Below are 24,228 nucleotides of genomic sequence, written 5' to 3' on the forward strand. Positions count from 1 at the left end.
CGCTCAAAAACATTTTATTTAAATTCCGTTTAAAGTTATAAAATCTATTTAACGCCATTTTGACGGGGTTATTTATAAAAATATATGTCCTCTATTTAATGGATTTTAAAAACACATGTCAATAACTCTTCACATATTTTTTATAGGTTTTTTTTTAAGAAAACGACTTCCTTTAACTAATTTATTTTTATTATACTACCTATCACAAATGTTCATGCTAATGATAACATTTTAAATTTATTCGTAAATAGTTGTATACATATTTTACTATTATATCAGCTTATTTTAGTTTATCATGAGAGTCAAACTTAAGGTTAGCAACAAAAATATAATATAATGTTATTTTCAATATCATAAATAGTAAAATGTAAATAGGTAATATACTAATATGCTTGATATCGTACATTATTACATTGATACCAATCGTATGTTATACATTTATAAATTATAATTTATGATTTTATGACTATAAAAGTGACATAACTTGCAGTAAATAATAATTAATGATTTGTTAAAAAAATAATTAGCCATTAGGAGGTATCCTAATTCCTAGCTGCAGTCCACGGAAAATTCACTAAAATTTTAGTTTCTGAAACATCGATACTATACCTACATTTTTCACGAATGAATTAAACCAAATAGAGTTTTATGTCTAATAAAATATAAAACATTATTAAACCCATTTTGGCCATGTAATTTTCATAATTATATTCCTATTTAACAGATTTAATTGATCATCTCTTATTTACAGGTACTAATAAACATTATTAAAAAGCAAAATAAATACAAATTAGGTAGGTACCTCGTACATTATAAATTATAATTTTGTAAAGATTTTAGATTCTGAGCGAAGCGATGAATGTATTGATTTTACAATGATGTGTGTTTTTTTTTTTTTTATTTTATTTTCTTTTTTTTTTAAATTTTTTAAATTTTTTTTTTTTGTGTCTGTCATCACCTTTTAGGACAGTAAAAGTGCTTGGATTTTCTTCAATAGTAACTTTTCTGATAGGAAAGTGAATCTAGTTGGTACTTTGGGGGGTCAAAAGTTAACGTGCGACGTGAAAAACAAAAGAAAAATTAAGGAAAAACGGGAATTTTTACGCAAAATCTGTTTTCGAGAAAATCGATTTTGGTTTTTGGTGTAACTCTAAAACAAATGACCGTAGGGCCATGAAATTTTGACTGAATGTTTATATTAGCATTTTCTATACACCATAAAATTTACAAAATATTTTGACTCTTTTTGAGTTGTTTACGGCCATTGTCAGTTTTCAATTTTTTTAGTTTTTTTTTCTATAAATATCAATAAAATTTTATCTGTTGAGTAAAAAAGCTTGAAAATGTAATAGAAGGCTCCTAGGTTATTGTTTCAAAGGCAGATGAAAAAAATTAAAAATCCTTAGTCACAGTTTTTATTTATAAGCATTTAAAGTTCAAATTTTGACAAAATACGGAAAAATCACGAAAATTAGCAAATTATTTTGTGTTGAGAATTCATAAAAATTTTTCTTTTGAAATCTAAGATTTGAAAATATTATATAAGATTACTCATAAGTTTTTCTACCTTTATCAAAAAAAAAAATGTCTAGAAGAAACTTAAATTAAATTTTTATGAGCGTCTAAAATTTATATTTTTACAACATTTGATATTTACTCAAATTCTCATGTAACAATTTTCTTATTTTATTGTAATTAAAAAACGAATGACTGTAGATACTTGAAAATTTCACTGAATGTTTATATTAGCATTTTCTATACACCATAAAATGTTGAAAATATTTTGACTCTTTTTGAGCTGTTTACGGACATTGTCAGTTTTCAATTTTTTTAGTTTTTTTTTCTATAAATATCAATAAATTTTTATTTGTTGGGTAAAAAAGCGTGAAAATTTAATATAAGGCTCCTGATATATCGTTCTAATAGCAGTTGAAAAATATTAAAAATACATAGGCACAGTTTTTTTTTATAAGGATTTAAAGTTCGAATTGTATCAAAATATATCAAATTTAAAATTTAATAATTATTTTGTAGTAAGGATTGAAAATTTAAAACAAGGCTCCACGTAAATAGGTTATATATAAATTACTTTATTCACAATAATATCATCAAATATACTTGGTAAAATCATAGGCTGACTGACCGTTTTCGCTCAGAATCGTTTTTCTTATACAATGATATTATATCATTGAATTCAAATTTAACACCATCCATTACAGTGACCCACTTGTAACCTACTGTACAGCAGAGCGACATCCACTTATCCACCTTTTTTTGGTTACAACTTACAATCGAATCATAATTTAATCAAATACAACTAGCTTAAATAGTTTATTTTATATAGGATCATTATATCAATTGCATGGCTTTAAAAATATTTGATTAGCATAAAGTTATGTTTTATTCAAAAAATTCATTAAATAGTTAACAGTCACGAAACCAATAAAACAGTTCTAATTTGTTGTTTAAAATGTTTAGTAAAACGTTTGAAAGCTATAATTTTGTATACGTATACAAATGCTCAGAGGTTTTTTTAGCTTATATAGTCATTTAAATATCACATTTTTAAAGCAATCTGATAAAACTGGCCCAAGGATAAGTAGGTTAGGCTAGGCCGAAGGTATAAATGCCAGTTGCCAAGACTCAAGAGCACCACACACTATGGGGTTCACCGGTTCTCTAAAAACAAATAATGTGTAGCAACTGTGAACTGGCAATACCAATCGTTAAAAAAATACCATAACTAGCGGGGATATAAAATAAAAAATAAAATACATATTGCAATGATATGTTTTTTTTTATATACATTTGATTTGAAAATTAATCATTCGCTTGACAAATTATAGAAATATTTAATTCGTATTTTCGTTCTCCGTTTGGTTAACAACTACGCTGAAGTAATTCTATGTAGGTATGTACTTATGTATTATGAAATATTAACGTTAAAATGAAAAAATAATTGTAAGTTTCCCTAAATGATTTATACCATAGTACCATACTCTTAAGTTTAATTACAAACTACTTTATTATACTAGAATAAGAATGAACACAATTGAAAAAATAATTTTGTAGGATAAAGTTACGTAAAATAGAGCAACTGCTTGGTTGGAAATATTCTGAAAATATGTCTCATTAAATAAGTAAAAATATGGCTTTTGCTGTCAGAAAATTGTTTTAAATAAAATAAATAAAATAGTAGGTACACCTATCCGAGCATAAAAGTGTTTCCAAAAAGTATTTAAGATGGATAATGTCGTTATTGTAAGTCTAATAGTAGTGTACATGTACAAGTAGGTATTCGAATAGCTAAGTGTTTGCATCATCATTTGTGTGACGAACAAAAATATATTAATCATTTTTTTTAAATATCAAAGCAGAAACAAGTGAACGCTAACCTAACCTAATCTAACGTCATATTCCTACTTTATGAATTATAAACTATTTTCGCATGCAAAAACCTATTGCATATTTCAGTGATCACAATGATAAAAATAAAGATCAGAGTCATTTACACAATCACGTTTGTCAGGTATAAAATATACAATCCGTGGCATAGACAAAAAAAGGCAAAATTATTCATTACCTACAGATTTTTTTTTTTTTTTATTTTTTAGTAAAATATATACAATCTTTAAATTTGATTTTTTACAATAAGAATATGAGCTATAAGTAATAATAAGTTGACATGAGTTGCTTGATAAAAGGTGTAACCCAGCGGCTACACTTTACATGATTAAATTGTTGTTAGATATTTTTTTTCTTTTTTTCTTTTTTTTTTTTTGAGATTAGGAGTTTAGGTTACGGCACCATTTTCTCTTAAGCCTTCTTTGGGGGTTCCCAGGTATTGTTTCTAAGTTAAGTGCTGAAATTAACGGGTTGGGGTGATTCTCGAGTCTTCTAGACGATAGCGTTTATGTATAACTGATGACATTTCTTAATGTCTTAATGTGTAGGTCTGTGTGGAGTGTGTGGTTGGAAATGTAAAAGGGGGCCTTAGTTATCATGCGTAAGGTGATTGATTGGAATCTTTGTATTTTGTTTAAATTTGACAATTTGGCCGCACCCCATAGCTGGATGCCATATGTCCATATAGGCATGAGGAGTTGCTTATAAATGAGTAGTTTGGTATTGAGGTTGAGTTTGGAGTGATTACCTATCAAATAGTGTAGTGATTTCCTCCTGAGGTTTAGAGTATTGCGTTTAATTTTTATATGTTCTGCCCAGGTAAGTCGCTTGTCTAGGGTTAGGCCTAGATAACGGATGTTGGAGACTGTTGGTATTGTTTGATTGTTTAGTTTAACAGGAGGTGTTTCACCCTGTCTTAAGGAAAAAGTAATGTGTGATGATTTTTCATTGTTAATTTTAACTTTTCATTTAGTATACCAGGAAGCATTACCTACAGATAAATTATTATAATTATTATCGAACTAGTAATAGTTTTTTGAAGCCGCAGTAAAGTTTGATAATTCATTAAGATATGTTTGAAGTTGTGATATTATAGTATTTTGATTTAATAATTCTTTAAACTTCGAGTGTTATTAATTAAAAACATAAATATTATTACAATATAATAAAAACAGATTTTTTATTTTTAAAATACCATAAACTAAAGTTAAACAATATAATTTTATTTTATTCATAATCTCTATTTCTAAAATAAAATAAATTAAGTTCCAATATAATAACGTGTATAATATTAACTATATTAAAAAAAAAACATTTTATTTTACTGAAATTAAATGAATTTTTCCAATTTTATTTTATCTTTCGTTGTTAAATTTCAAAATATAAATGAACCACGAATGTCAACGTTTATTTATTTTTGATACAAACCTATGCAATTGTTTGCTAATTTTATTGTAGAAATTATTTCATTGTTATTATTTTATTGGTATATACATTACCTGCTTCTACTTTAGCTGAGTTGAATACACTGTCCTTATTCTGTGCTACCATTTAGATAAAGAATTATAACTTTTTTTATATACTAATAAATAATATATTAATACCTACATTATTATAGTGTCTACAGTTATGTATACATATTTCAATATTTGTTCCTATTTTTTTCCACATTTTTATACGCAAATTTTTTAGCTTTTCTTATCTTTTATACGAGATGCACTTAAGTTTAATCAACTTTAAGTTATCAAATAGAAAATGTAATTTATTATTTAAAATTAAAATAAATAATATTTTACTCAATACCTCAAAATTCATAAATTATTAATACTTAACAAACTGTATATAGTATGATGGTTAAATTGTATTAATTAAAAGTTTAAATGAATGAGTTGAAAAAGTGAAAACAAGATTCTTTCTCTCCACATAGATTTCCTACAATTTAATTTCGTTCATTTATAGTTTAATTCCGTTGTTATTTAATTATTAGTCATCCATTTGTTAGATTTTACATAATAATATATGTATATTATAATTCAATTTTCATAAAACTACTTCATGCAGTAACGTTAAATTCATAAATACATATTGTCAATGTACGAGCAACTATACAATGCGAAAACATGATTTTTCAGGTGAATTATTTGAATTAAAATTACATATTTTGTTATTCATAAATTGTTTTATTTAATAGGTAAAATATATGAATGTTTGAAATATTATTTAAGTGATTTATGTTTTACGCATATTATGTTGCACATGTTTATTTTGAAAATGTTCATGCATCTAAATCTAAATTTAAATGAGTATGTAGCTTGTGACTTATGAGTTACTAAACTTTAGTACTTAGGATAATAGTTGTGCCATTATAGTATTATACTATATAGTCCTTAATAATAATGATTTTACATGACAAATAAAATATATGTAATACCAATTTAATCTAGCACTTTTTCTACTCAGTTAATTTTTACAAGTTATTTATTTATATTAGTATACATAAATACGAGACAAGCTTAAAAGACAATGGAGTGATTGAGAACAGTTAATTAATATGCAAACAGGGTATATATATATATAATAAATTAGATTGAAAGAGAGGGATTGAGGTTGTGCGCATTAGCCGAATTATTGGAGAATTGTTAAGATAGTTGGCTGGAGATATATAAGTATGGAACAGGGTATAGAAATTTAAAAAAATTACAAAGTATGAAAATATGTTAATCGATTAATATTATTTACTATAATTTCCAATTCATCATAAACTTTTTGTTGTGGACTATTATCTCCTTAGTGGCTTGCTACATAAAGTTTAATAACTTAGTGACTATTCGTTCAGGTTTCTATTTATTTACATAATCGAATTATACATATCGTTTAAAAAACTACGTGCATAACAATTTACAGTAAAACAGCCGAGTATTATTTTTACTTTCTTGATTTTTAATCTAGTAAGTATGGTAATTGAAATCAAAAAAGTCTGAATTTTGAAAACTTCAAGTATTTGTGTTAAATAGGAAAATAATAAATATGTAACTCAGTAATAATAAGTAGGTGGATAATTTAGCTAGTTATAATATAAAATATTAATGAGAGGGATTTGATATCACATTTAAGCGGTATAACCTCTTGAATTCATAAAAACGTCGGCGTGAACAGTCCCAAAATATCTATTTTTAACTTTTCTCCTAAACTATGATAGCTAGAAAGTTGGTTGATAACTCATTAAAAAGGAATTATCAAGTAGATACTAAATGTAGAATTAAAATTTTTAAAAAAAAAATTATTAAATTTTTTACAGATAAAAAAAAGAGTTATTTGTCGCTAGATTTTCATTTAGCGAGGTAGATTTCCGAAACTGGAGAATTGATTTCGTTGTTTAGGGTCTTGTTAGATTCACATTGGCTAGGAGAAGTACAGTAAAGATTTTCAGAACTTTATCTTCAATCATTCAACAAAGCTGTAAAGCTGAATAACATCAAAAAACGCCCAATAAAATTTGTTTTAATTTTTTGTTATGTTCTTTAATTAATTAACTATTAAAGATAAAGTTCTGAAAATCTTTACTGTACTTCTACTAACCAATGTGAATCTAACAAGACCCCAAACAACGAAATCCGCTCTCTGGTTTCGGAGATCTATCTCTTAAATGAAAATGAAAATTTTTATATATGAAAATGCTTATATACACCGAAATTTTTCTGGATTCAAATTGTTATGCCGCTTGGGTGCGATATCAGTTAATAAATTTCTAAAAAATAAAAATCAAGAAAGTTTACATGCCGGTCCCTGACTTGTCAAACGTTTTTTTAAAGAAGTTTGTCCACGGGATACTCCTTAAATTACATACAAAATCGAAGTATTTGAAATTTAGGGGCTTTATAATAGGCGTATACCTATTGCCTACTTAATAATCAGAATTTGACTAAATTCAAATAAGAAATACGAATGCGAGTATGCTTTGTATTATCTAGTTTACATTTTCACAATACAAGGTTTTCTTTATTAATCAAGTAATCGTGTTTACTCCATTTACTCCGTAATAGGAAAAAAACACTTACCTAATACTTAATAAAACAATAATATTATAAAAGATGTAAAATAAAAGAAACTAAAATACAAAATATTCGTTTGATATCTGCGTGCGATCCTTGAACCATCACTATTATTTTGCATATAAAATATAAACTCGTGTATCTATAATTTTACTTCCCTACATATACGGTGATCTTGTTATTAATATGGACCTCTATATGAATCTTTTGCAAACTGAATCTCGCTTTGACTATTGCCTTTGATAAAATATGTAGATAATAGGTATTAGCTAGCCGGTATATATAATATATTATAACATAAAAATATAGATTTTTTGAAAATTACAAAACATAACTGACACAAGTTACAATTAAGCCAAACGTACATTATATACTCATACAATCTGAGTTCATATCTCCCAATAAAACTTTGACCGAATCATATTTTAAATATATTGTGTTTACAAGTCAGAATTATATTTTCTTTCATATCTAGCCGGGTGGACGTCACATATTATACAAACTCACATAATATATGTTTATTCATATATTATGCTAGACGTTATTGTACAAAAAAACACGTAGAAAATTCTATAAGGTTAACCTACAAAACGGAATATAAGTCCTCCCCACACGTGTTTGATGACGTAGAAGTAAATTCAAAAATAATGGTTTTATCGTTCTAACAAACTTATTTTTGAGTTATCGTAGTAATATCAAATTAATTATTAACAAGTGGTTATGGGATATTATAATATTATATTATAAATTTGACTAAATTCAAATTACCATAGATTAGCAATACGTTATGTCTTTATTATCATTACAATATAAAAATTAACCGAGTTTAAACGTGTAAATGACACAGTTTTTTTAAAGTTTATTGTATAGTCTTAAATTGATTTATTAATTAACTATGTTACTTGATGTTTGTGAATAGCTGTAGTCATTAGAAATTGTATTGTAAATTGTTATACAGTTAAATTAATAATAAATGTTTTTAAAATGTCTACCCGATTTACTATGTAGAATGTGTCAAAACGAACACAAATATTTTCTAATAAAAAGTCCCATCGTGTGGGACGTAGGTAGTACATATAAGTAGTTTTGTTTTTAACAAAAAAACAATTTTCAATTGAGAACCATTTAAAGTTTTTTTTGTTTTTTATTTATACTATTATCATTGTGACGTATTTTCGTTTTAGAAATCCAATTTTGAACATTTTCCAAAAGGAAAATACATCAAATAAAACGTGTTTAAAAAGTATAAAATATAGAAACCAACATAAGGGTTGTATTTTTTATTGGCTGATACGATTTCTTACAACGGTTTTTTTTTTTTTTTTTGGGAAAGTTCCAACTTCCAACTTTAGTAGAACGTTTGTTTAAGTACAATACAATACTGAGGAATACCTTTGCACTATTACAATAAATAAACATTATTTTATTTAAAAATGTATGGCACATTCAAACCATATATTTTTTGTTTAAAACTTTTTTGTATACCTCCAGGATTCGAACCCGTTTATGTGTTTTGTTTAAATACATATATATGTCATATGTGTAATAATTATAAATACTATATTTAATAGAATATACATATTTTTCGGTCATATTTTGTTATGATTTAAATAGTATTTAATAATTACATAAATTACCGAATGATAATTATTAAATATTAATCTCTGTATCATACAGGTTGTTCTATTATTCACATTAGCATTTACAAAATATATATTACATTCAAATATGTCAATGTGATGTCAATTAAGATTTTAAAAATCTATTTTTGCGATTATAAATCTCAACTACAACTGATATTATTGATATCTTATGATCAACTTATTTTTTTTTTTATTACACATAAAATACCGTGGCATAATAATACACTTATGTATATTAATATCTCGTATACTGCGCCTCTTACCAATCCACACGTGGTGGACTGTTTGCTTAATTAAGTTGTGACTTATAATAATCCCACGGTAAAATGTTTTATGTAATAATTGAAGATTGAATACTTACATATTATGATCATATAACTAAAATTAATATGAATTTTTTTTTTTTCTATATTTAACTCACTAATATAATTTATTGCAGATACAGGATATTACAAGAAGTAATAAAATATAATAAATCTGAATTTTGTATTTTTGTAAAAATTAGATTAAACATACTATACGGTAGTAAATAATTATTACATTAATTACTATTATACTGAATAACCTATTGTCTCGTACTTCGTAGAAATATATCGATATATCAATGATCACGCGTACCTACTATAATGAATATACGCAATTATTATTTAGTTTTTTATAGATCCATTGGTATTAATACAATTCACTATTCTAGTTGATTTATTTTCTCTAAGCATTCTAACAGGCTAATTAAAGTTCTCAGGATTAAAAAATAAATAAATGAACCCGTGGTGGCCTTTTTTTTACGGATAAACGAGCTTTTTCCAGCACTCTTAAAGGTCTAATTAATGGCCACAAAATCACGTTAAACTTTTTTCCTGTTGTTTGATTAATTAACTCGTCTTATAAAATAATTTACACAAATAAACTTAATCCGAGATTATTGTTGTATAAAACGGATTATATTTATTGATGGTTAATTATACATTGAAGCATCTATATAATATAGGTAATTAATTATAAATACTATAGATTTTGTAATCAATATAGGTAATTAATAAAAATAAGTAGGTACTTACAGTTGCTTTCGATTATATTTATTATTAATATTAATATATTTCAGGGGTGGCTAACTGATCGATTGCGATCGACTGGTAATTCGCGGGCGATTTCAAAGAAAATTATTTCTTTGTTCGAATTCATAATTTACTAAGTAGGTAGAATATAGATAAGTCACAATAGTCATTTGTTGTTTTTTTTATGTAAGTCGATCGTCAAAGGAAAAATATGTTCTATACTATACATAACAGAATCACAACCAATACATTAACGCGTAGGCGTAGTTATTAAAAATTGTATAGACTCCATACAAATTAAAAATAAACATTTATTTAAAAGACAAAAGAGTAGTTTTATAGGAGTCCTTTTGTTTCAGATTTACAACTTCCGACTCTAAACGCGTAATATAAATGCAACAGGCGATGTCGGCTATAACAAAAAGGTTTAAGGTGTATTTTTTAAGGCAAACTTTTGATTCTGGGCCTCGGGGCTATAACTCGTACGAAATATATTAAAACTTTAACCTACACTTGCTCCGTAAGGTGAATTGTTGCTTTCCAGTTAATTTTGTCCTGAATAAAAAAAAATCAAATTGGTTCAGTTTTCAGTGTAATTTTGTAATCGTACGATGCTATTTAAAACTATTGTTATAATGGTACGTGTGTGGCTTGAAATTCAAAAAATATTCACTGTACAACTGTCAATTTTATATGTTTGACTTTTAAAACATTTATATTATATTATTTTCAATCAAAACGCTCAATAATTTCCAATTATATAATTACCTCAATAATAGAGGACTTTGTGTAGGTAGGTATAATATACATTATGGTAATTGTACATTCAATATTATCATTAAATTATACCTAAATAGAAAAGCCACATAATATATTTTTGTATACTACATAATAAATACCAAAAATGTTTGTAGATACCAAGGACCGCTACTTATAAATCGTAATATAATGTAAAAAATATATTATGTACAATGATAAACGTCTCTGAATAAAGATGATACACTTTACACAGCTGCAGGTACTTTACAGAATTACGAGTAAATGTTTAAACTTTAAATTGATTGTTTTATAAATATTTTTAAAATATATATTTTTTTTTAATTTTGAAAAACCTCTGCAGTGGTCTAAACAATTTATAAAATCGAATTCTGTGGGAAGTTCTAGGTATTATTAGTAGGCATTTGCAGATTATTTCCTATGGTAAAAACAAATAACAATATAAATCAAAGTTGTAACTTCAAACTTAGGTAAATTAAAAATTATATTTTATATATTATAACTATAATGAGTGTGTGTTTGTGCAATTTATAAATTTATTTATATATTTTTACAATTTCTAGTCTCAAGCCCTTAATTTAGTTGTTTGTTATTTTCCAGTGTTACTAAAGTTACAAATATTTTTCACGTGACATGTAAAATGATATTGAAATATTCTAGTTAAAATATTGCATTTTTTCTTTTTTAAGTGCCTCATTTTTCAAAACGCTGAGAACGATTTTATGGTTGAAATTTTAAGGCTGACAATACATTTGTTTGAGATGTTTTTATTCGAACTTATTTCGATGTGTCTCTGGATATCATTCGTATTCGTATTCTATACTATCAATAAATGTGCAAAAATACAAATGTTATTTTCAAATTTGATATTGCAGTTGAAATGGAAACTGAAATCTAAGACTGACAATAAAACTATACGAAGGACAACTGCCAACAAGTCATGGTATTGCCATTTTTATAAAAATTGACTTATACTTAATCAATGTATAACGGCTATACTTGTTATATTTTCTAACTGAAAATATTGTGGGAACTTCGTTTTTGTTATTATCTTGGTTCTAACTTCTCTTTACATCGTGCAATTTAAAAATTATAGTTTGGGTCATAAACTCAAAACGATAGACACCCGATTTCCACACTCTTTTTTTTCATAAAGTACTAGTTCCAATTTTGAATCATAAATTAGGTATAATATATTATTTCCCATGACAAATATATGTATCAACATATAATTTTTATCAACATATGAATGGAGATTTAACATATCTGAGTTAAAAAACGAAGAAGCTCGCATTTATATAAAGGGATACTTATTAAACGACATACATTTATAACAATAAAGCTATTTATTTTATAATAACATATTATTTTATTTTATATTGTTGTATGTAAATCAGTGATATTAAAAAAAAAGAAATAAGTTTAAACTTTTAAAGTCTTATTATATATTTATAATTTATATTACCTACCTATTATACCAAAGTGATTTTATTGTTGGCAATCAATTTTTACAAAAAATGTATTTTAATTTATTGATCAATAAACTTGAAACATTATATTATTCCTTTATCTAATTTCTGTACCTACCAATAAACTACAAAAACCAAAGATTAATTAAATTTTTTTCATATTAATGAAAATTGGTTATTAAATCGATGTTCTATTCAAACTTGTTATTTATAGAAATAACATGTTTAAAACAAAAATATTTTTTCTTTTAGAAATTGGTAAATGTTGGTATGTTTTATTCTGATAAATAAATATAAAATACCTAATAAAAAATGATAAGTAAGTACATTAAGAGCCATACGTTAAGATACAAAAACATTTTCTGAAGAACTGAGATTTTGGTAATACCTACCACGTTAGACGTCTTGTCCTTTATATTATATTATGTTCAACAATTAAACATTTTAAATCAGGAAAAAAAGAAAGGATTTTTGTTTATTATTAAATTCTTCATGCTACGGGTACATACCATATGTCCATATCAACAGTCATAATATCATAATATCAAATTATGAACTTAAAATGTACTAATACATTCAATAATATATAATATATTGATTTTTCTTTGAGTTCAAAATTAAAAAATTAACATTAATATAAAACATACATTTAAAGTGCAATACACCCTGCGATTAATCCGATGTGTTTTGTATTTGTTTTTACCCATGTTTTTATTTACGAATATAATATTTAACCGTTTTATAAAAATTTTACTCGAAATAATCGATATCTGATTTGTAAAACAATCGCTCAGCCAACAAGAGTATACTTTATATAGGATTTAATTCTTAACCTGGTTGCATAATTTTGATTCTTCTTTCCAAAAAGTTTTCCATAAATCGTATTGGTTTTATTTATTTTAAGAGAGTTTAATATTTTGGAACTCCACTTATAATCATATAACTTGTGTACAAGTTTCTTTTAAGGCATTAGCCAAGTTTCAATCATATCATATCAAATAAGAAATAAGAATTCAGCATTAAGCGAATACGCAGCAGTACATCTGCTGCTGTACAATATTACAAAGCATATAACACACGAAAACTTTGCTTTTTACTTTTGAAACAAATCTAAGTAAAATACGGATATTTGTATCGGTTTTTACTGGTGCACTTATAGAATGTTGAAACAAGAAATTTAACTGAAGAATTTATGTATAGTACATAATTATATAATGTAATTTGTAATATTTTCAAAATTTTAGAATGATTAACGGTTTCTAAAGCCATCCGCGAGTAGGTAGGTACATTAGGAGATGATTTATTTTCATTATTTATTACTTCCTCATGGAAAAAAAATAAAAATAAAGTTCTGGAGTGTTTGAGTGTTAGATGGTAATGCAATAAGTAAATAAGCATAATGCAGCGAAATAACGAGAAGAAACGAAGACAGAAAAGTAAAAGAGGAAAAAGTTTTCATCTTCTGCGCTGACGGTCTTATATATAGGTACCCATGCACCTGCCCATGCCGCCGGTCGTTATGAATTAATTTGATATGATAATTTCTATGCTTTGTATATATAAATATGCGATACCGTGTTGAATTGATTATACAATAAGTTTAAGTCTATATACAGATTTTCATTCCATTTCCAACTCGTGTTACGATAATGTAAGTATTAGTCACTGAGCGCGTAGACAAATTCCCGTGTACCTATAGACGGGTACTTAAATATTAATACGGTTATACTCGATAGAATACATTATTTACTCCTCAAGACTTAAGACAAATCGTTTGTTCCAATAGGCAATAGATAACTACTATGTATTATGTACGTAGGTATACCTCCATAAAACGATATTTTATGTAAAATTCCATTATTTAAATCAAAAATAACAGTGAAAAATATTTGTGTTTATTGTTTGTTGTTATTGTTACTAAACAATTTGCAAAATATAATATCATGATTCGACAGTAACGTCATATACTCATATTCATTAAAAAAAAAAAGTCCATTTAGAGCAGATTGCTTTTTACAATGGCCTTTTTACACTTTCCATTTAGTAATGTATGAATGTCAAATATGAATATATTATGGCAGTATGGCAGATAGAGAAAAGAGAATTATTCTACTATTGTTACTATTATATAAAACGAGAAGGTTTTTAAAACATAATAATAATGATAATAAAAAAAATGGTTAAAATTTAAATTGTTTTATGTATTTTTGTGGGGATATAATTTTCAGAGATCATTAGTTGTTATAAATTCGTATTGTAAGAACCCCATCATTATTTATTATATTTCCAAAAAATACATTAATTTTATTATGGTTATTATTATCATCGACATTGGTAAGTTATAAATAATTACCTACTGAATGGAGGATCCTGAAATTTAATTGAAAACTTTATAACAAAAATATTGAACAGTAAATTAACATTTTAATCAATTATTTTTCAATTAATTCAAGCATTTATAAGAATTTATATTAAATTATGAACTTTGAAAATTCCGATGTGTATATTGTTCTAAATCAACTATGTATCATTATACTATTTACTTTTTAGTAACAATAGTTAAGAATGCAGTATTTTATACTTTATTCAATGACTATAAAAGTACATTAATGGTTTTTAAATACTATGGCATTCTTGCGAACATTATTAGTGTATAGTTTTGTACACTTTATAATTAATATGTAGTACTCTATATATGTTATGTCACATTCTGTTAATTTGGCAATGTACTTTTAGATAAACTTAATGTTAAATTATTTACTTGTCACTAAACACATCCACTTTAAAGTTTACTTATTCGATTTATACTTTATTTATTTAAAGTGAAAGGTTTGCCGCTTAACGAAGCGTAAATACTAAAAAATAATATTTTTTTTTTTTAACAAGCTTTTTTAGTCCTCTAAGATATATCCTAAATCTTGTTAGTAACACGCTAAAGAACCCAACAATGTTCATTATTTTTAAGGATTTCAAACGCACATATTAAACACACTTTTAATGGTCAACTCTATCTCCGATTCATGCATTTCATTACTTGACTAATATTAACGTACAACACCCTTGAAAGTTAACTGAATAAATAAACGTAAAATATAAAATATAAAAAACGTGATATAGTATATTGTGTGGTAAGGGCGGGAAGTGAGCTATTTCAGCGGCGAGGTCCGCCATTCGCACAAGACTGAAATTGCTTTCCCGCACGAGCCACACATACTATTTCTTGTCACTGCTTTTATGGATTACGGTAAATGTGATGCAGGGGGCATTTATTTTAAGCGTGATGTATGGGTCATGGAGGTTATAATATTAATATAAGATGTAACCAAAAGTTCCACCGTAAATCTTAAAATCACCGTTTGAGCACCTCCCTGGGATAGAACTAGCAGGATAAAAAATACTTTGCGGACTATTATCATACTTACCAAGTATACAAATAAAATTTCAATAAAATCGGTCTAGCCGTTTCATCGGAGCAGTTCGACCACTAACACCGTGACACGAGATCTTTTATATTTTAGAAGGATTACATATTGTATACTACATAATACTCAACAATAAAACGAAAAATAGTTGTATATTATGGTTAAAGTTTTAAAATGTAACAAAATTGATTTTTATTTTCCAGTGATTGATTGTGTGATGTCAGAGTGGGAATCATGGAGTGAATGCGACACGGAATGTGGAAGTGGCATGATGACAAGAAAAAGACAAGTGATGAAAACACCAGTAAATGGTGGCAAACATTGTCCTTCGATGGTGCAGAAAAGGGCGTGCATGGGAACCAGATGCCCCAATTATCCTGGAAGTGCACTAAAAGGTTTATAGACAAATTTTTTTATAAACATCTAAAACATTCCAAAACATATATAAAAAAAATGTTCAAAATTGTATATATTTAAGAATTTAAAAAACTGATCCTGGTTACCTATAATAAAACCATTCTCTTAATTCGTTAAAACTATTTGGATAGTAATAACACGGATAGTAAGTTAACCGTTAAATATTTCGTACTTTTAATAATATAATCTATTATAATATTATATTATTCTACGAGCCCCCGGCTGTTTCTCGATTATACTCATCGGCGTCAAGCAGTCTTCGGTGCTACAAAATTGCATACTTTCGTTGCCGTGCTATAGTTTAAAACCATAATACGAGTATCATGACGTGTATGACCTACTTGTAAACATTAAACTTTAGGTTTCATCAAAATATATTAAATTACATTTATAAATCAATTTCAACTGGATACTGTTAATACGAACAGTTTGTACAACATTTCCTTTTCTATTTTTTATGGAAATTATCTTTGACAAAAATTGATCCAATTATAATGGTCAACATTGTTTATGTTCAAAATGACACTTTAATCTTCTTGGGATGTCGTTTCAAAATATATTTCTGATCACAAGACTCAAGTATACATTATTTTTTTTTTTTAATTTTTTAAATTATTTATTATTGAGTATAAATACAATGGACTCAACTTTTAAATCCATACATCAATATATTTCAAATAATTCTGTTAATTAAATTGTCTAACCTTTTTTGAATGATTAATGAAAAAATACATAAAGCATTTAAATTGCATTATTTTTTATAAACAAAAATAAAATATAACATAATACATAACAAAGAGAGTTTCATTATAATTTTAATAAAATAAATTAATATATGACCATCAACATATTAATATATAGTGATTATTTTTTACATGTAATGTGTTTTATAAATTGATAACTAAAAATACTAGTTCATATAACCATAAGGGTTTATTTTTTTAAACTGAAAGATTGGCATTTTAAATACATTTTAATTAACAATTTTGAATAATGCATTTTAGCAACTATTTTATACTTCATTGTACCACAGGTTCATTAATAAAATGTAAATATTAAAACAATATGGATTAAAAGGCGTTTTAAAATATCTGCTGTACATAAAACTGCAATAATAAGTAACAGACACATTGTTATTGGATGATGAAATATAATATAAAAACCAATTTACAATTTTTTTCCATAATAATTATACATAACTATTAAAAAAAATAATAATTTATTGCATATTTACATACGTTATATTATATAGAAAAATTAATACAATTAATTTATATAAAATGTATTTACTTTAAGAGGACGCTACACAGATATTTGTCATCCCTGTCCTACAACTTCGTAACATACCAAATTTACTCTCAGCAGATCACGTTTAGCTCCGTTAGTTTAAAAATTAGAGTGAATCGACCTATTATGAACATTTATGGTAAGAACAATTGTATTTGTGTGTAGGTTTTTACCAGTGTTTGGAAAGAACGTCGTTCATGAACGCACGTTCACGCGTTCACGTTCATATATAGTGAACGATACGTGAACGCCACTCGTTTTTTTGCAAATAGAACGTGAACGTGAACGACGTTTATATTTTTAATGAATTTGATCGATTTTTAAAACGTTCAATTTATTTATCATTTAATAAATATTATATGTATAAAATATATTAATTAATCATATTATAATAATAATATTTTCATTTTTCCCATTATAATTACCATAATATTTGTTTGATTGCAAAATATATAAATTAAATACGTGAAATTCCAGTGTCCCCAGCTAGACTTACAACAACAATAATATTATGATTTCCACGAATTTGTAATAAACCTAATCGGTTTATCATAATAAGTACCCTAGTATTCGCTTAATTTTATCACTAGGAAATCCTTATCAAAATCTAACTCAAATAACGTGTCAGATATTAAAAATGAATTCGGATACTTTGAATTGTATATGCTCTAAAGTCTAAATTGTATTTTTATTTTTTGGTTGAGTCGTATATGTTTATGGGTTTTTAATTTTTACATTGACTGCAAGCTAACGATACATAAAAAAAAAAAAAATTAAATGAACGACCCAATGAGCGGGTTCGTTTTTTAAAAGATAATGTCCTTACCAACAAGTTTCATAATAGGTCGATTCACTCTAATTTTTATTTGAACAGAGCTAAACTAAATCTGCTTAACGTAAATTTTCTATGTTACGCACTTGTAAGTCGGATACAATAAATGACTGTATATAGCGTCCGCTTAAGGTTTTTTCAACTTTTTTTCAACCAATATTTTTCTACCTATAACATTATAGGTTATTATTATCATATATGATACTTTTTCAAAAACAAGCTTTAAATAAAAGAAAAATAAATTACACACAAATTATAAATCATATAAGTACGCGTTACACCCTCTATTTGCTATAACCTATTTCATGTTTATGATGTGCCTTTTAAATAATAATTTTATAAAAACTCAAATCCTTACACTGTTGTGACCATAATTTTTAATACATTTTCATACTAACGAAAGCATCCATTGTGTTTTGCATAATTCCAAAGTGTCACATCCCTGCAAGCTACCACCGTACCCTAACCGACTTCCATAATAATAAATACAATTTTCTAGCACTGTCTTGGTGTACTGTATTTTAACCACAACAAATATTTATGTACCATATCAAATGAAAAGTAAAATGCATCCCCTAGTAATATTTTCTTAGAGTGTTGTTCATTTTTGGAGATAACGGTCCATGGGCAGCAACGGTTTAATTTATTGTTGTCTGACTGTTGGCATGAAAATATTTTAATCAAGCAAAAAGTCGAGGCTCATTATTCACAAGCACCTTAAATACAAACAAAAGATAAGAAAGAAACAATTGCAAAAAATATTGTAATTACTCATTGTTAAAAATTGTAGACATCAGTGCATCGATTGTTTTCCAGATTGTTTTGTTGTCTATTATGTACACAGCTGTTGTACATGTATATTTAATATCTTACATATTATACTTATTTGATGTACGTCTACTATTGTTATCATTTATTGTTGTCATTACTTTGAGTATCATTTTTATATGTTGGTATACATTGTACACAATTCGCTTTAACTTTACTCTGACTGACTGACAACTGTGTAAAATAGGATTGTATTAAATTTAAAATGGAAGTCTTATTAAAGAAAAAGGCATAGCATATTTTATAAAAAACATTTATTTATCATAAGTGGGTACCTACATTGGCCACTGAGGTCATTAGTGTGATATATTAATATGCATATTATAGTATTTACAAGATTGATTTTAATATATTATTTCCGTTTTTTTGAACTTAACTAAATATTTTTTGTTCGTACAAATTATAATATTCAGCTATAACATTATGACAACAATAAAAATGTTCAAACATTTGAGCGTAAACATTAGGTCTAGCGACTCGAAAAATTCATCACCAAAAAAATGTGATTTTTTAATTATTATGCATAGAAAGTATAAGTACCTAAATATAAAACATATATCATTAAAATTATCGTGGAATTAATTAAACTAAATCTTAAATGTGATTGATCGATTTTTAGAAGATAGTTAAACTAAATAAATACAATACATTATTTATTTTTCTGAATTATACTATTTTAAAGTACCTATACCTAACTGTATCATTATTTTATTATATTAATTTTTAGTGTTATAAAGGGTGTAACTGAAATAACTGATATATCAAAAAATGTATACTGTTAAACGTATGACAAAAATAATGAAAACTATATGGGTATAAATAATTTAAGAAATATTATACTTATGTCAGGAAATATTTATTTGTAAATATTCTTTTTGAATATTTTGAAAAAGTTATTAGTTATTACGTTTCAAATTAATTAACTCCAAATAAATATTGATATTTAATACAATTGTAATAAATAACCATCTTTATCATCAAAATCAATTAGATTTAAAAATTGGCTATTTTGAATTTTTCCAAAGAAATTTATTTTTGGTACTAAAAGCAGGTAAGTGGATGTCACTTTGCTGTACAGTAGGTTTACAAGTGGGTCAATGTATAATGGATTGTATTAAACTTGAATTCAATGATATAAAATCATTGTATTAGAAAAACGATTCTGGGCGGACACGATTTGTCAGTCTGAATTTTGTATATTGTTATTATTAATTATTAATTATTATAGCCTGTAAGTTTAATTTATATTATAATAGGTATTATTATTATTTTTTATTTGTTTCTATGGTGATAAATAAAGCGTTATTAGAAATTAAAATCCCATTTTTAGCGGTTTTTCGTAATTTGTCGGTGGTTTTTCCTGTGTCATTAAATAACTATTGAGAAAATCGAAAAATGACCTTTCTAAAGTACCATCTTGATCCAATTTGCTAAAAGATAAGGTACTACATGTTGAAATCGAAGCACTCCTTCTGATAAGATATTTTGTATACAGGATATAAAAAAAAAAAAAAATAAAAAAATAAATAAACACTATTGTAAAACCATAAGCTTCCACGCTCCGCTCAGAATCTAAAAAAAAATTGTAATATTGACTAGAACAAAAGTTATTTCATTTTTAGCTCTAATCTAACCTATATTATTTAATTTTATAACTTTGCTCGGTTGTCTTGGAAATTCAAATTTCCACTTTTAAAAATTACTAAGCGATACTAATAGTATAGGTAATATATTAAACATGTTGATATATCAGCTATCGTCTATATGTACGAGTATATTATGTGCTTTTACTCGAGCAACAAGAGAATTCGGATTGGGCTTAAAAGTGTGACCGATCACTGTATCGTTAAATAGTCCAGAGTTTCTTTACTTACTTTTCTCAGAGACAGTGCACTGAATCTCTGCTTCACTGAAACAGGGTTTGTGATGAAATCACATCGATTTGACCCTAGTCAACTTTTCACTGTAAATAAGATGAAAGAGATTTAGATAATTTATAAACTATGAATCATTGAGTTTCTAGAGGTCAGCGAGAGTTGAACGGCCAATGTTCATTAATTAAACATTCACTTTGTCTAACGAAAAACTGCAATTCGGTGATAATTTGTGAAATAGATAACTATTGCAAATTATATAATGTAAAAATATTATCATACAACTCTGTACTTTATTATACGCTATTATATATGTGACTAATAATTAATTAATATATATTTTGACTTTTGAGTACATTATTATAATAGGTATTGACTATAGAGTGTAATAATATAGACTATAATTTCTCAAAGTATAATACGGTCTAACTTTTAGTGGTTACGAAATTTGAAAATATGTCAATTATTTTTTATGAATAACAATATTCTAATAATGCTTGTTATTATAAATGTGTTTCTAATTAAAAATACAACCGTTTACATGCTATATAATGTACTCATTGTTAAAATATTTAACTAATTTTAGCATCTGCATGAATGGCAGTTGTGAGTGTACTCTGAAACATGCAATTGAATGAAGTGTATGATTCAATGTAAGTATAAAAAAGCACGAATTAAACGAGTTGAAATGGAGTTGATATTAATAAACATTTTAAAATAAACAATTTAAGTAAATCTTAAAGTCTAAATCTTATCATGCATAGCACGTATTTCAAAACTCGAACGTTCAACCATAGATATTATGAATGTCTGTCATGATAAAAAGTTAAAGTAATACGAATACAAGAAGCATCTGCTTTCAATATGTATTTCCAACGTTTGTTGGCAGAATTATTGAAATTTACAAAACTAGTGAGGATAATATTTGATTTTTCTTATAATCTTCAATAATTATGTGACGATAATTTTATAAAGTACCGTTACAACCTATATAATATTATGTTATGATAACTTAATAAACTACTCATGATTCATAATAGTATTGCTATTATATTATATTTTATGTCACAAAATGACCGTTCCATTTTTTACTATAACAATTCAGATTTATAAAGTTATAATTATTATTTCTATTAATTTTATAATACATCACACAAATTAGATTTTAGATTCTGAACGGAACGATGAATGTATTAATTTTATAATAATGTGAGTTTTATTTTTATTTTTTATTTTTTGTGTCTGTGTACATGATAAGTAGTCAAAATAATGCTTCGATGTTCAATTTAATAGCTTGTTCAATGTAATGTGAATATAGTTGGTGCATTGGCGAGGTTAAAATTCAAAATCTCCAGAAGTTTCTAAAAAGCCGGAAAAAAAAACTATTTTGGTTTTTGGTGAAAGTAACTAAAACAAATGATCGTAGATACATGAAATTTTTACTGAATCTTTATATTAGCATTTCTTATAGAACATAACATTTTAAAAATATTTTGCCTTGTTTTGAGCTGTTAACAAACATTTTCAGTTTTCAATTTTTTAGTTTTTTCTTTTTCAGATGTCAATAAAATTGTATTCGTTGGGTCAAAAAGCTTGAAATTTAATACAAGGCTTTAAGCCTCCTTAAGCCATTGTTAAAATGACAGTTGAAAATATTAAAAATACATAGTCACAATTTTTTTTATAAGCATTTAAAGTTCAACTTTTACAAAATACATAAAAATCACAAAAATGTGCAAATTATTTTTAAAGTTTATATAAAATTATAAAATAAAATATATATTAAAAATTATTATAAAAATTTCACTTTTTAAATCTATGATTTGAATAATTAATACAAGATTCTTTTGTCTACTTTTATAAAAAAAATCCATACCAGAAAGTCAAATTAAATGTTAATAAGCGTTTGAAGTTCAAATTACATTAGATATTCACTCGATTTCTTGAAATTTATACTATATGTTTATTTTATCAATTCCTATACTTCATAACATTTTCAAAATATTATTTCAACTCGTTATTTTTTTCTTAATGTCAATAAAAATGTATTAATTTGGTCAACAAGCCTGAAAATTAAATACAAATTAAAATATTCTAAACTGACAAACCGTCTCCGCTCAGAATTATTATAATACCGTTATCATTGATAATATTATAATACCATCCATTGACCATTACGGTAACTCACTTTGTAACCTACTGTACAGCAGAGTGACATCCACTTACACGCTTTTTTTATATTTATTTTTTTTTTTGCATATTGCAAAATTCTATGAATAAAGTTTTGTAGAAACTTTAGTTTTACATTTGCAGTCCCAAATAAATAAATAAAACTGACACATTTTCAAAGTTTTTCTTAATTACTAGATGTTAATATACAATAATATATAGGTACATTATATAATTATGTTCAATTATTTTATTTTTTGAATATAACTATTAATTAAAATTATAACCAACAAACGACGTTGTTTAAGCAATAACTATTAATACATATTAATGTATTGTTATTTATTATGTAAATTAACATAATCGAATCTCTGAAGTTTTATAAATAATTATATTTAATAAATTATATCTAAGTAATTTATGTCTAATGTACATATTAATTATTACAAGTTAGCTGGAATAAATTTAATTAAATTTAACTTTTGTAAATCATCATCGTTAATCAAATTAATCATTTTATTAGAACTATAGGTTGGGCATATTGTATACATTTCATGTATAGTATATTTAGTTTAATATTGTGATAGTTATTTGAAATGAATATCATATTAATATTATAATATTATAAGTCTTGATAAAAGAAATTTAAAGCTGTATTAGGTACTCGTTGTTCTTTAAGATATTACCTATTTAATTCATATTCTCTAAACTCACGTTAGCGAAGTAATTGAGTAGGTAATAGAAATGTATGCAGCATAATAAAATCATGGACGTTTAAGCAATTTTCTTTTTCTTTTCAGAAACCGCCATGTTGCTGCCTGCGTCTTTGGCATCCAACCGTTTGAGTAATGAGTCCCAAGATATACGTCACAATTTAAAGTACCGCTTGTCAAAAGAACCAGTCGATTTAGATTCAAAGGAGTAAGTGTTCAATTATTTTTAACGTTATCAGTTGACATAAATTAAAAAGATAACCGAAACGCAAAATATTTAACTTA

The 24,228-nt window shown here is 25.7% G+C and overlaps 1 protein-coding gene across 1 annotated transcript in view; it reads left to right on the forward strand.

Annotated features, from left to right (window-relative positions):
• LOC132944361 (somatomedin-B and thrombospondin type-1 domain-containing protein) overlaps positions 1 to 24,228 on the forward strand; it is a 112,672-nt gene that overhangs the window by 70,856 nt on the left and 17,588 nt on the right. The window contains exons 2-3 of the mRNA XM_061013661.1: positions 16,027 to 16,218; positions 24,031 to 24,151. Coding sequence (XP_060869644.1) covers positions 16,027 to 16,218; positions 24,031 to 24,151 — 313 coding nt within the window. The remainder of the gene's footprint in view (positions 1 to 16,026; positions 16,219 to 24,030; positions 24,152 to 24,228) is intronic.

This window comes from Metopolophium dirhodum, chromosome 5 (assembly GCF_019925205.1).
Source record: "Metopolophium dirhodum isolate CAU chromosome 5, ASM1992520v1, whole genome shotgun sequence".
Classification (NCBI taxonomy): domain Eukaryota; kingdom Metazoa; phylum Arthropoda; class Insecta; order Hemiptera; family Aphididae; genus Metopolophium; species Metopolophium dirhodum.